Raw genomic sequence first — 13,824 nt, forward strand, 5'->3', positions numbered from 1 at the left:
ATTCCTGAACTGAGCAGCTCCCTCCACCCCCTTAAAAGCCATGTGTTAGCTGCGTCTGTCACGCAGCTTAGCTGTGACACAACAGTCTGGGACAATGCCCCAGTTTTCCCAGGGGATTCTCAGCAGAAAAGAGCAAACTAGAAAGACATATAACGTCAGAGCATGAGGCACTGCCTTCCAGGAGAGATGAAGGCACAGGAGGGGGAATGACAGATTAGGGGGAATGGCTGCTGGGAGATGCTCTCACAGGCCTTTTGCAAGAGAGGTCCATCTTCACACCCCAGGGCTGCTCATTCCCTATTATCCACACTGCTTTGTGGATGGAGACATTCCAACCTGCACCAGTGACAAACCAGACAAAGAAAATAACAGACTGGGAGGAGACAAAACCCTGTCCTGTGCAGCCTGGACCCATCCTCCTCCTCCCTCTGCTCAGTAGTGAGAAAAATACCCCTCTCCTCCCTCCTCAGTGCACTCCATCAGGCAGAGACAGACTGAGCCCAGCCCCAACTGCCTCCAGACAGCAACGAGGGCTACACACATGTGATATGACAGCATCCTCCCTCTCCTTTTTCATGTAGCAAATCCAGCAAACCCCCAAGCTCACGCTCACGTGCCACCCTTTTTGCAAGTGATTTTATTTTAAAACCGCAACTCGACTTCTCCATTTGTTTAACAAGTCCCTCCTCCCTCTTTTTTTTAAATAAAATTAATTTATTCTACACAACAGTAAACTCTTCCAGACTCTTCCCTATTTACAAATTAACATTTTTGCTCGCAGATCATTGCCTCCCCCTCCTTTTCCTATCCCATGACATAGAAGGTGAGAAACCAGCCAGTATCTGAAGGTCTGTAAGGCAGTGCTCCCATCCAGCCACCTGGCCCCTTGGAACCTCCTGAGGAACCAGAGTGATGATGTCTGTGCCATACCCAGAGATCCTCCCTCATCCACTGCGTGTGTGAAGGGAGCATGTCTATGTTAAACCCATCAACCCAGAGCACCCAGACTCTCCCTGCTGCATGGGCTCCTCCAAGCTGGGTTTTAGCTGAACTGGGGAAGGAGAAATACCCTGAACAAACCAAACTGCTCCTGCTGCTCTCTCCAGGGCCATGTGCCTTGGGGAGAAGGTGGCATTTCCTGCAGGAATGAGATCCACCAGCTCTCATCTCACACACCTATAGGCCAGAAAGGCAGAGCTCACATGGCAGGAGGAGGCGAGGAGCCTTGGGGACACCTTCCCTGTCCTCTTGAAGTGAGAGGTACAAGTGACTGGAGCACTGGGGATGTGCTTTGCTAGCTCAGGAAAGAAGGCACCTAAAAAATAAAAATTTGGCCCAACCCAATTCCAGGGAAATTCAAGCGGGTTTTTTTGAGTTAGGTTGTGGCTTGGCTTTTTGCACTACGTGGTAACTTCTACCTGCTGTGGTGGGGTCTGCTCTACCCAGAGACCTATCCAGACACTCCAAGGCCACTTGGCTCAGGTCCTGTGAGCACAGTCACCCAGACCTGGCAGCCACACAAGGAGCCAGGAGGGCCTGGCACTGGGTAGGACAAGCTGTGTGAGGCAAACCAAGAGCGACATGCAAGCGCTTTGCAAGCAAAGCTGCCCTTCTGGAGGACCCCATATGAGGCACACAAACCCTGGCCTGTGAAACCATCCTAAAGGCTTTCACGACCTGCAGGAGAAGCATCAATGTAGTGCACACCTATCCACAGCAGGTTTCTACTCTCTTCCAGGGCTCACACCCATCAGGGATCTCCTTCTCCTGCTCTAGGTGCATGTGGCTGCACTGCTCTGTCAAACACCACCCAGCAGTGGTGACAACTGCACTACCTGGTCCTTCCTGGCAGCAGTGCTGCTCCAGCCCTCGCTGGCAGGGTCTTACAGCTGCCTGGGAGGGACATCAACCACTGGCAAGAGCAATCCTGCCCATCAGCCTAGCCTGGCCCCCTGTGCTGGCTGGAAGCTCACCCACTTGGCACCAGCCCCACTCCTTTTGCTCTTCTTTGGCATTTCTATTTGTCCAAGAAAAAACAACCTTCAATAGCATTTACTGAAGATGTGTAGTGTTTTCATTCCTGGGAGCCCAGCTGAGCACCTGCAGGGCAAGGCTGTCCCTCACTTCCACACACAGTCCCTGTCTTCTGCCCGACTCCCTCAATATCTCAAATGACCAACAACTGATGCAAAGCGGGGCTGTTGTCATACTTTCCAAGGTTTGCCTTGAGCAATGGAAAACATTGCCCAGCTGTGGCAAAGAGCAAGCAGAAGGCTGAGCTGATGCCCTTGCAGAGGGCTTAGTTTTGAAAAAGCAAAGAGGGGGAGGAAGAAAGGGGTTATTCAGGGATTCTCTGGAGGTATGATAAGGAGAGAAGGGAAACAAAGGAACACAAAAGGCAGGACAGCAGGAAAACTCTTCCTTGAATGCAATTCATTAAGCTTTGGAAAAAAACCTCCTGGCAGAGGGTGGGAAACACATGCCTCAGAGGGAGCCCCAAAAGCCAGCCTGGATAAACCCTCAGACCTCTGCAGTGGTACCCTCTCAGTGATCCATGTGTGTGAGAAAAGTCTCTGCATGTAGATCTGCAGTTTCCATGGACATCCTGAAATGCCAGAGTCCCTCAGCAGCTGCTTTGCAGGGTGATGGTGCCAGAAGGATGTTGGCCATGCTGGGCTCTCGCCCCAGAATGGATGTGCCAAGGTATTTTGGCTGGAGGATGGAGCCTGTCACAGCTTTGGACTGCCATTCCACGATGGTCATACCCAGGAGATGAAGGGAGCTGGGCTTGGCACTGGGAGAACTCTTGGTCCAGATGGAAAAAGGAGGGGCTGCAAGCTCCAAAATGGCACTGACTCTTTCAGCCTCCCAAACCTCCAGCACTGCTCCAATCTGGAGGCTGGTGCCAGGTCCAGCTGGGACATCGCCTGCTGCTGACACAGCTCCCAAAAGCAGCAGGGAGTGAGAAGGACGTCCCGGCTCGGTTGCTGGTGGTGGCAGGAGGAGGTGGTGAGGCTGATGCAGCGATGAGGGGCATGGCTGCCCCGCTTCCCCCCACCATTCAGCCCCCAGGCATGGAGAGCTCAGTAGAAGGAGTACTGGTTTTCCACCGCCCGGGTCCGGCTCCGGGCACTGTCAGCCTCATGGTAGTCCTCAGCACTGGCAGCGGGGGGCTCAGGCCGGCGCTCGGTGCTGTCGCTGCGGTTCCGGGGGCCCAGGGTACCCTCCAGGCGGTGGTAGGGTGTGGGGACAGTGACAGCGGGGGCCACGGCCACCCCCTCAGTGGGCGGTGGGGCCGGCGGGCCGGTGGGTGCTGTGCTACAGAAGTAGTGTGGAGGTGGCAGGTCGACCCGGCAGCCTGGTGGCTGTGACACAAGGGGTGGCGGAGGGCCGGCGTCTGCAAGGGAGACAAGAGCTTGACTCCAGTGCTGCCTGTGGGCTCAGCCCCCCCCACCCCTCACTGGCACCCTGCCCATGCCCACCCTCTTCATCCTTGACCCTGTCCTTCCCCAACTCTCCTTGCACACCCTTCCCATCCATGACCCTTTGCTCCCCCAGCCCTCCTTGCCCACTCTCCCCCAGCACAGCAGGACACTCCAAGCCCCACAGACCCTTCTGCTCCTCTCCTGCCTGAGTCAGGGGACTGACCCACAGCCAGGGGACTGGGTCATGCCTGCACAGCCCTGCTGCTGTGTGGTGCTCCCTGCCTGCCTTCAATGCGATAACTTCTGCTTTGGCACATTTCTAGAGCCACACGTTATCATTAAGGGCACAGCTTTAGGGAGGGAATCTCAGGATCAGTCCCTTTTAGGTCCACACAAGATCCCAGCCCAACCTCACACCCAACCCTCCACAAGCAGCCCTGCCCCTGTCCAACCCCAGCACCCACCGGGCTGCGGACTCTGGGCCACCACGTAGCTGCGAAGGGTAATGTCGGCAGCTCCACCCGACTCCAAAGGGATGGGATGTGTGTGGAAGTGGCGCAGCATGTCAAAGATGGTCTGGAACCAGAGGTGCTGCACGTGGCACTGCCCACTCTCATTCAGTGACAGGCGGAGGTGCTGCAAGCACAGGGGTCAGCAAGTGAGATGGGGACTGCGAGGGTGAGACCACCCTTGCAATCGCCAGCAGGAGCCACCTCCATCAGCCAAGGGAGGTTTGCTCCTAACATAGGATTGCTATTTTTAACCTGCTGCAGGGTGTTTCCTACAGCCCCAGAAGTTTGGCCCCTCCTAGGGATGAAACCATAAAGAAAAACCCAGAGAAGGGCGCAACTAGTGGGGCTGAAGCTCCAATCCTGGTTAACAGACAGCCTGGGGAAGCCCCCAGCCCACCTGAACTACTTCTTGCAAGACAGGTGACAAGAACAGCATGCGCCAAAAGTTCTCTCTGATACAAATGCAGCAGAAAACTTTATCTGAGTTGGTTCTCCATAGTGCATCTGTGTACTTTGTGACACAGGCCAAAAAAAGAGAGGGCAGGGGATGATGTGCCAGGCTAGGCTGGGCTTATTGAATAATATTAAACCTTATGCTGGTATAGCAGGCACTGATCCAGCCAGGAAAGTGTAGCAGGGGCTGGGCAGGGTACAGAGGGCTCTTGGGGGACAAGGGCAGGTGGTCCTGGGGGATGCCCTGTCAGGGTGCACCTCCCTGCAGAGCTGCTGTGTTTGGAGTCACTGCATGGCACTCGCTTGCTTGAAGAGCAGGAAGGAACCCGGGGTGCTGGGCAGGGCTGGCTCTGATGTTCCCAGAGAAGCAGAGGACACCCACCTTGGCTTTCCCCTGGAAGTTGAAGGTCAGCACGTACTCCCCCGGCCGCGTTTCGCTCTGCCGGATGACGAACAATCCGTGGCTCCGGGCACCCCCAAACAGCACCAGCTGAGCCGCCTTGATCCGAGAGAGCGTCCCGTGGAACCAGGGGAAGTCAGAGAGGTTGATCTCTGCCTCTGCTTCGCTGTCCTCCCCTGCCCGCAAGGACAGCAGGTTTTTAGGGAGCACCTGGACACCACCCACTCCCACCCCTTCCTCCTCTCTCTCCATGCACCCTCAAGAGCGAGATGCTGGGGCCACATCCTGCATCCCAGTACCTGTGAGATGTGCAGGGGAGGAGGACTCCAGCGTCTGCAGGAAGTTCTCCAGCGGGACATGGGTGAGGAGCTCCCCCAGGGAGTCCCTGCCCCGGCCAGGGGGCACAGGGACGGCGGTGGCCGTGGTGGGGTTGTGAGCGCTGGGCAGGGCACATCTGTCTGGTGGCCTGGGCACATCTGGAAGGGAATTTACAGAGGGGTGAGCTCATGGCTCAGCATCACCCATCATCACTGGACAAAACTGGGGGCTGTCCTGCTCTGAAGGCAACCGTGTTGGATACCCTTGGCTCCCAGAGACACGTTATGGCTTTGAGGGACTCCAGACTTTCCCAGATGTAGGTCCTTACCATCAGCCAGGAACTCGCAGCTGGAGGAAGCTGTCCTGCCTGGCAGACAGGCTCCCTGTGCACAGGACACCAGCTCGATGTCGTCCCCGCTGTCCCTGGGAGAGAGCACAGAGCAGACAGTCACGTGCTGGCTGACACACTACAGACACACACACGTGTTGCACCTCCACTCACTGGCATGGAATGGAGACTCAACCAAACAAAACTCCAGCTGTGATCCAGGAGAACATCTCAAGACTCTTTGCTTTCACCTGAGGAGCTGCCATGAACAGAAGCACCAACAGCATAGAGAGGCAGAGCAGCCACCGAATAACATGGTTTTTTGAGGGTGAGAAACCGGCGTGGGAGGGATTAAACCCTTGAACACCCACCCTACACAGGTCATGCTGGTTTGTCCCAGCTGCAGGGTTGTGCTTGTTGGTTTGGATGGAAATCTGTCACCTTGACCCTCAGCACTTTGCTTTGCAAGACATTGGTGCACCCACACACAATCCCACCACCAGCTTCCACCTGAGGGTGCTTCCACTTTCACCCTCTGCAAAGGAAATTACCAACCCACAGGAATTACAGTACGAAAAGACATCAAAAAAAAAAACCCTAAACCAGGAGGCCTGAAGCAAGACAGCAAGTGGAAATAGAGCAAGGTGGGGCAGGCCCCACAGAGCATCCCTGCTCCCAACCCTCCCTGTGCACTTCAGCATCCTTCTTGCAAAAGCATCTGAGTTGCTCCACAGCCTATTTTTATCCTGACTGTCAGAAGGAGCCGGGCACTGCCAGAGCTGCCAGCAGCACTGGGCTACTCTTGCTTAACAGCGGCCACGTGGGCACAGGCAGCAGGAAGCGTCTGTGTGGGTGGCAACGACTCCCTCGTGAGCTGCTGAATTATTTAGTGGCCAGTAAGTGAATCAGCCATTGGGAATCATTCAGCTGCAGCCGGTTAAAAACAAGAAGGGAGGAAGGAAACCAAAACCAACAGCGCGTTGCAGAAAAGCCGTCGCCGGGCGCTCACGCAGCGGCTCCAGCACGCAGCCCTTGGCAAAAGCATCGGGAGCTGACTGAAAATTCGTTCTTGGCACTGGGAGTGTGTGTCGGTGTATTAAACAGCTCATTATTATTTGCTCTGGAGTTCATTATTATTTGCTTTACAGTCACGTCCGGAGGCCAGAGCGGGACGGCGCTGGGTGCTAAGCAAACAGAAGAGGCTGGGAGGCTGCCAGAGGGGCTGGCGCAGGGATGCCGGCGGCTCCTGCGGTGGCTTGAGGGGAGCACGGCCGTGGTGCTTGGCCCCGACTGGAAAACTGGCACTGAAACATGCAGTGGGGAAAAACGGGCCTTTTCCCAGCGTTGCCTCTGTCAGCAGCCCAGCCTCAGCATTGCTTCTTGAGTTATAGAATCAGGCAATGGTTTGGGGAGGAATGGAACTTAAAGCTCATCTCGTTCAACCCCCTGCCATGGGCAGGGACACCTTCCACTAGCCCAGGTTGCTCCAAGCCCTGTCCAGTGTGGCCTTGGAAACTGCCAGGGATGGGGCAGCCACAGCTTCTCTGGGCAACCTGTGCCAATGAATTATAGGTTTTAGCAAACAGGAAAAGGAGCAGGAGGAGCAACGATCTGGAGTGCATCAGTGCATCTTCCCCACGAGATGCAGCCTCCACAGTAACCAACTCTCCAGCAGAAGGGGGCAAAGGCAGCCTGGAGGCAGCAGGAGCCTCTCCAAGCCCCTGTTCCAGGTTTGCTTGAGGGTTTCACCTCTGCAAGCATAGGCACCTTGTTTTTCCAAAATTGTGCCAAGAAGGGCAGTGCCAGTGTCTTGCCAGAGGCTGGGCCTGTCTGAGCTAGCTGAAGGACAGCAACATCAGGCACAAACCTCCCTAACACATAACCTGCTGGATGGGCTGATGAAACAGCAGATGAGAGGTTTTGGCTGAGTTGTGACTTCAATGATAGCATTCATGCCACTGTGATAGAAACATAAATAAATCGATTTAACCAGCAGAATCTTAAATTTATCATGGATGCTAGACTGGAAAAAAACATGGAAAATAGCTCAAATACAGTATAAAAACTTTAGAAGCTGGCTGTTAGGGCCCCTTCCCCCAGCAATCCTTACCCAGGGTCGATGCAGTCCTGGATATCTGCCACCCAGGAGTGCTTCTGCAGGGAGTCGATGGTCTCCAGGATGTACTCGGCTCCGTTCTCCACCTGCAGGCAATGTGGGATGCTGTGAGTTGTGCTGGGGTCCTGCCACCCACCCTGGGGTGAAGCATGACCCCCATAACCCAGCTGGGTCCCCACACCCCCCTGCTGCTATTAAACAGGAGAGGAGCAGTGTCCTGCCCCATCCCAGCACAGGGGCACAGAGGGCTGACCCACAGAGATGCTCTGGTGTGCCCAGGGGTGACCCCTGACCAAAGCCAGGGCTCAGAGGAAAATTCTCACCCCACTGCTAATAGCACATGTATCAAAAGTTTTTTTTAGAAAGTTTTGACAGCCTCTGTGGCAAACCCACACCTGGCTGGCAGCATCAGGGGTACCTGGCATTATGCACCAGCACAGAGAGCATCTCTCACTCTGGGGCACCTCAGTGTCCCCCAAAAACTAGCTCTGAATAGGTAGAGCAGAAGCCACACTGCTCTCTGCCCCAAAGTCCTGCCACAGTCCAGACCCAGGAGTGTAAACCCCTCCTGTATTATCTTTTTTGCCTGCTGGTCCATGAGGCTTTGATTTCTGATTGTAACAGGGTGGGAGAGAAACCCAATTTCACAGGAAAAAATAAATCAAGATGCAAAAGAGCCTCTAAAATGTCAAGTCCAAAGGAGCTGTGGCTTTCTGGGGATGGGGAGAACCCAGAGGCCCCCAAATCAGTGGACACAGATGCCACGAGATGCTGTGTGCCTCTGGCATGTTTCCCTGCATCCTTCACAGAGCCTTATACATCACATTCCTGAGCTGGCAAAGCAATCCTGACTCCAGGAGGGTATCACATTGCCAGCTGAGACAACCTCCAAGCAAATTAAATTAATCACAAACAACTGAATCACTGTCCTGAAAATAAGCAGTGAGGGCAGGGAGCGGAGCCCCAGCTGGGGATGAGCAGCGAGCTGGTCCCTGCTGCAGCCTGGGCTGTGCACGATGATCCTGAACCAAGCAGAGGTGTAGGGCAGCAGCAAAGATCCCCCCTAATTTGTTCAATCAGAGGAAAGGAGCTTCTCTGGCTTTCTGAGGACAACACATGAAGCTGACGTGAGAGACGGGGCCGCTCACTCATGCAAAGCATGACAGCAAGCAAAGCACGTGCAGGGTTTGGGTATTTTGCAAGCACCTGCTTGTGCAATGGAAAAAACTGCATGTGCTCAGTGTCTGATGGGTGCCAGGGACACGTTGTCTGCTCATTTTTAGGCAATTTAGCAGAAGCTATTCTAGCGTGGCCTCCTTGGAAAAGGCAGGGGGCTTTTACCACCCATCACAACCTCCCCAAACAAGGCAAGGGCTTTTCCACCCATGTCCTAGTTCAGCAGGAGGGACCAGCTAACCCTGTGTGAGGGTGATCAAAGCTGTGTATTCTACCCCCTCTATTCATTCCCCAAGGTCAATGGGCCATTAGCAGCAGCTGCCCAGGGAGCCATTATCACTTCACACCCAGCCTGAGGGGGGCGGAGCTGCTAATGGGCCATCAACAGTTCAACACCCCCTGGCTCCCAGAGTTAATCACCCATTGTGTGAGTCCCCGCCCAGGGGGAGGGACTGAGAGCTCCCTGAGGGTACATAAGTGGTGGGTAAGAAGACCTCGGGAACTTCTTGTCGGATCCAGAGCAGCAGCAGGACCTCGACAGCAGGAGATCACCGCTCTCGTCCAGACCACAGCCCTTGCCTGCACCAACAGGTTTTTCTTTTCCTTTTGCTCTGGACTTGGGGGAGCCACAGGGGTCTCAGCACAAGGGCAAACAAACCCCCTTGGGTTTGTGCCCCAGGACACTGGGTTATACTGCTGGGGTTTTGTGAGTTGAAAGCAATTTCCCTTGTGTGTCAGTCTTGTTATTGTAATATTATTATTAAATTTTAGCTCTGACTTATAATCTCTCTCGTGGTGAGTTCATTTCCCCTGCTGGTTCACCTTCAAACCAGCACATCTTTTGGCGCCCAACGTGGGGCCACGAGAGAGAAGTCAGAATTACAATTTCATTTTGTGTATTTGGATACAGAAACCCCCTGACTACCATGTTGCTTGATGTATTCATGTGGATGCTGTATCTGGGCCTGTTCATATTTCGACACATGGGGAACCATGTGCCTGTTTTGATGCTCTCTTTAATACCAGGGAGAAGGATCAAAATTGCTTTATTAATATACTATGTTTATGTTGTCATAACATCAGAAGCAATGAATTTCATTGTGAATGTATATTCAGTCTGGTGTGCCTGTCCTGGTTTGGGTTGTTACCTCTGGGGTCTCATTAAAAATAGCACCCAGACTGTGGGGAAAACAGGCGGAGATGGTTACTTCCACCTTTTCACCTCTGCTACAACAATCATTGAAAATATTGAGCTTCCTTTTGATGTTAGGGACAGCATAATCTTGCTGTTAGTGTTGCTTTGTCTCCTCTGTACTGTATACACCATGTTTAGGGTCAGAACTGGGCTCTCTAAGGAGACTTGTTGGAGGCCTGCCCTGGGAGTGGATGATGTTGAGTGGCACGGGAAGTGGGAAGATATGGGCCAGTATTTGGAGACCTTCTCTCCCCAAATGATCTGGAAATTCACCCCAGAACAACTGCAGGACCCTGCCAAAATGCTAAGCTATGTGAGAGGAAGATGCTCTGGTAGTCCCAGAGAGGTGCAGCTCACAGCAACCTGCTGGGCCCTGGCCACTGCCTACCGCACACTGCTTGGGGTGGTACAGCATCATCAGGAGGAGGAGAAAAGGAGCAAATCCACAGGTACCATGTCCACCCAAACCACGGCTGAGCCAGAGAGGAAGAGAGATACATCAACCAGCAGCATGTCCACCCAGACCATGACTGAGCCAGAGAGGAAGAGAGATACATCAACCAGCACCATGTCCACCCAAACCATGGCCGAGTCAGAGAGAAGAGACACATCAACCAGCACCATGCCCACACAAACCACAGCTGAGCCAGAGAGAAAGGGAAACAAATCAACCAGCACCATGTCCACACAAACCATGGAGGAGCCAGAAGGACAACAGAAACCGATAGCAGTTGCCCCTGTCCAGAAAAGAAAATCAAAGACCAAATCAGTTCGTATAGCGCATGATGAGGAAGAGTCAGGACCTTCGTCTCAAGCAGAAGAAATGGAGCCAGAAATAATCACCCGGTCCCTATCCCTGGGAGAGCTGCGTGAGCTCCGGAGAGAGTTCACACGACAGGCAAATGAGTCCATCTTGACCTGGCTACTTCGAATCTGGGATGCTGCAGCCAATGATACAATTCTAGATGGGAGTGAGGCAAGGCAGCTGGGATCCCTTTCTCGAGATGTTGTCATTGATCAGGGCATTGGAAAGAGACAGGAAACTCTCAGCCTCTGGCGGCGACTGTTGTCAAGCGTGAGGGAGAGATATCTTTGTAAGGAGGACCTCCACGTACAGCAAGGACAATGGAACACGATGGAACAAGGTATCCGGTGCTTAAGGGAATTAGCCGTACTGGAGATAATCTTTTCAGAGGATGAGAGATTCCCTAAAAGTCCAGATGGTGTCCAGTGCACATCCCAGATGTGGTTAAAATTTGCACGACTTGGGCCAGAAATGTATTCTCGCTACCTTGCAACATTGCAGTGGAGAGAGGGAGAAGACAAGGTGGGTGCACTGGTCAGCAAACTCAGGATTTATGAAGATACTGTCACTGCTCCATTACGAGCCCACGTCTCAGCTGTGGAAACAAAACTGGCTGAACTGGAAGAGAAGATTAAGGAAGGACTCTTCCATATCTCTCCAGAACAAACGAGAGTCTCTGCCATCAGAAGCAGGCGTCTTCCAGCTAAGGAGAAAGGGTACACTCCACGCGGCAATCTGTGGTTTTACCTCCATGAGCATGGAGAAGATATGAGAAAGTGGGATGGGAAACCCACCTCTTCCTTAGCAGCTCGGGTACGTGAATTGCAAAGAGGCACAACTAACACAGGGAATTCTTCAAGGTTGAAGGCTGCTCCGGTCTCTCGTGGGCAAGGCTCCAGACAGTATAGGAATGATGATGTTATGCCCGATCCTCTTGAAGGAACCTCCCGGTCATATTCACAGGGAGAGCGCAGTGAATACCATGACCAGAATTAGGGGGGCCCTGCCTCTAGCCAGGTAGAGGAGAGGGACAATCGGATTTATTGGACTGTGTGGATTCGGTGGCCTGGCTCATCAGACCCACAGAAATACAAAGCTTTAGTGGACACTGGTGCACAATGCACGTTGATGCCATCAGGATACGTTGGGGCAGAATCCATCTCTATTTCTGGGGTGACAGGGGGATCCCAACAGCTGACTGTACTGGAAGCTGAAGTCAGCTTGACTGGGAAGGAATGGCATAGACACCCCATTGTGACTGGTCCAGAAGCCCCATGTATCCTTGGCATAGACTACCTGAGGAATGGATATTTCAAAGACCCAAAGGGACTGCGTTGGGCCTTTGGCATAGCTGCTGTGGAGACAGAGGAAATCAGACAGCTGAGCACCTTGCCTGGCCTCTCAGAGGACCCTTCTGCTGTGGGACTACTGAAAGTTGAAGAACAATTGGTACCGCTGGCCGCAGCCACGGTGCACCGTCGGCAATACCGCACTGACCGAGACTCTGTGACCCCCATACACAAGATGATTCGTGAGCTGGAGAGCCAAGGGGTGGTCAGCAAGACTCACTCACCCTTTAATAGCCCCATATGGCCAGTACGAAAGTCCAGTGGAGAGTGGAGGCTGACGGTGGATTACCGTGGTCTCAATGAGGTCACGCCCCCCCTGAGTGCCGCTGTGCCGGACATGCTGGAGCTTCAGTATGAGCTGGAGTCCAAGGCAGCCAAGTGGTATGCCACCATCGACATTGCCAATGCCTTTTTCTCCATTCCGTTGGCAGCAGAGTGCAGGCCGCAGTTCGCTTTCACCTGGAAGGGGGTGCAGTACACCTGGAATCGACTGCCCCAGGGGTGGAAACACAGTCCCACCATTTGCCATGGACTGATCCAGACTGCATTGGAAAAGGGTGAGGCTCCAGAACATCTACAGTACATCGACGACATCATTGTGTGGGGGAACACAGCAGGGGAGGTTTTTGAGAAAGGAAAGAAGATAATCCAGATTCTCCTAAGAGCTGGTTTTGCCATTAAACGAAGTAAGGTCAAGGGACCTGCTCAGGAAATTCAGTTCCTAGGAGTGAAGTGGCAAGACGGGCGTCGTCAGATTCCAACAGAGGTGATCAACAAAATAGCAGCTATGTCCCCACCGACCAGCAAGAAGGAAACTCAGGCTTTCCTAGGTGCCGTGGGCTTTTGGAGGATGCATATCCCTGAGTACAGTCAGATTGTAAGCCCTCTCTACCTTGTGACACGGAAGAAAAATGATTTCCAGTGGGGCCCTGAACAACAACAAGCCTTTGAGCAGATTAAACAGGAGATTACCCATGCAGTAGCCCTTGGGCCAGTCAGGACAGGACAGGATGTGAAGAATGTGCTCTACACTGCAGCCGGGGAGAATGGCCCATCCTGGAGCCTCTGGCAGAAAGTACCTGAGGAGACTCGAGGACGACCGCTGGGATTCTGGAGTCGGGGATACAAAGGATCTGAGGCCAGCTACACCCCAACTGAGAAAGAGATCCTGGCAGCTTATGAAGGAGTTCGAGCCGCCTCAGAAGTGATTGGCACTGAAGCACAGCTCATCCTGGCACCCCGACTACCAGTGTTGGGATGGATGTTCAAAGGAAAAGCTCCTACCCATCACGCCACTGATGCCACATGGAGTAAGTGGATCGCTCTGATCACGCAGCGAACCCGGATAGGGAATCCTAATCGCCCTGGGATTTTGGAAATCATCACTAACTGGCCGGAAGGTGAGAGTTTCGGATTGTCCTCTGAAGAAGAAGAGGAGCAGGTGACACGAGCTGAGGAGGCCCCACCATATAACCAGCTACCAGAAGAGGAGAAGCGATATGCTCTCTTCACAGATGGCTCCTGCCGCATTGTAGGGACAAGCCGGAAATGGAAAGCAGCTGTATGGAGTCCTACACGTCGAGTTGCAGAAGCGACTGAAGGACAAGGTGGATCAAGTCAGGTTGCAGAGCTGAAAGCTGTTCAGCTGGCTTTGGATATCGCTGAACGAGAGAAGTGGCCAAGACTCTACCTTTACACTGACTCGTGGATGGTGGCCAATGCTTTGTGGGGATGGCTGGAACGTTGG

At 53.5% G+C, this 13,824-nt stretch overlaps 1 protein-coding gene across 2 annotated transcripts in view; it reads right to left on the reverse strand.

The window, feature by feature from the left end:
• Positions 1-569: 569 nt before the first annotated feature.
• Positions 570-13,824, reverse strand: part of SH2B2 (SH2B adaptor protein 2) — a 30,909-nt gene continuing 17,654 nt past the window's right edge. Inside the window, exons 4-9 of one of the 2 annotated variants that reach the window (XM_071575080.1) lie at positions 7,547-7,638; positions 5,437-5,531; positions 5,090-5,266; positions 4,773-4,966; positions 3,890-4,061; positions 570-3,397 (exon numbers count right to left, since the gene is read on the reverse strand). In XM_071575080.1, the coding sequence (XP_071431181.1) occupies positions 3,084-3,397; positions 3,890-4,061; positions 4,773-4,966; positions 5,090-5,266; positions 5,437-5,531; positions 7,547-7,638 (1,044 nt within the window). In that variant the 3' untranslated portion in view covers positions 570-3,083. The remainder of the gene's footprint in view (positions 3,398-3,889; positions 4,062-4,772; positions 4,967-5,089; positions 5,267-5,436; positions 5,532-7,546; positions 7,639-13,824) is intronic. The other variant, XM_071575081.1, reaches the window with a different exon arrangement.

This window comes from Pithys albifrons, chromosome 21 (genome assembly GCF_047495875.1).
Source record: "Pithys albifrons albifrons isolate INPA30051 chromosome 21, PitAlb_v1, whole genome shotgun sequence".
In the NCBI taxonomy this organism is placed as follows: domain Eukaryota; kingdom Metazoa; phylum Chordata; class Aves; order Passeriformes; family Thamnophilidae; genus Pithys; species Pithys albifrons.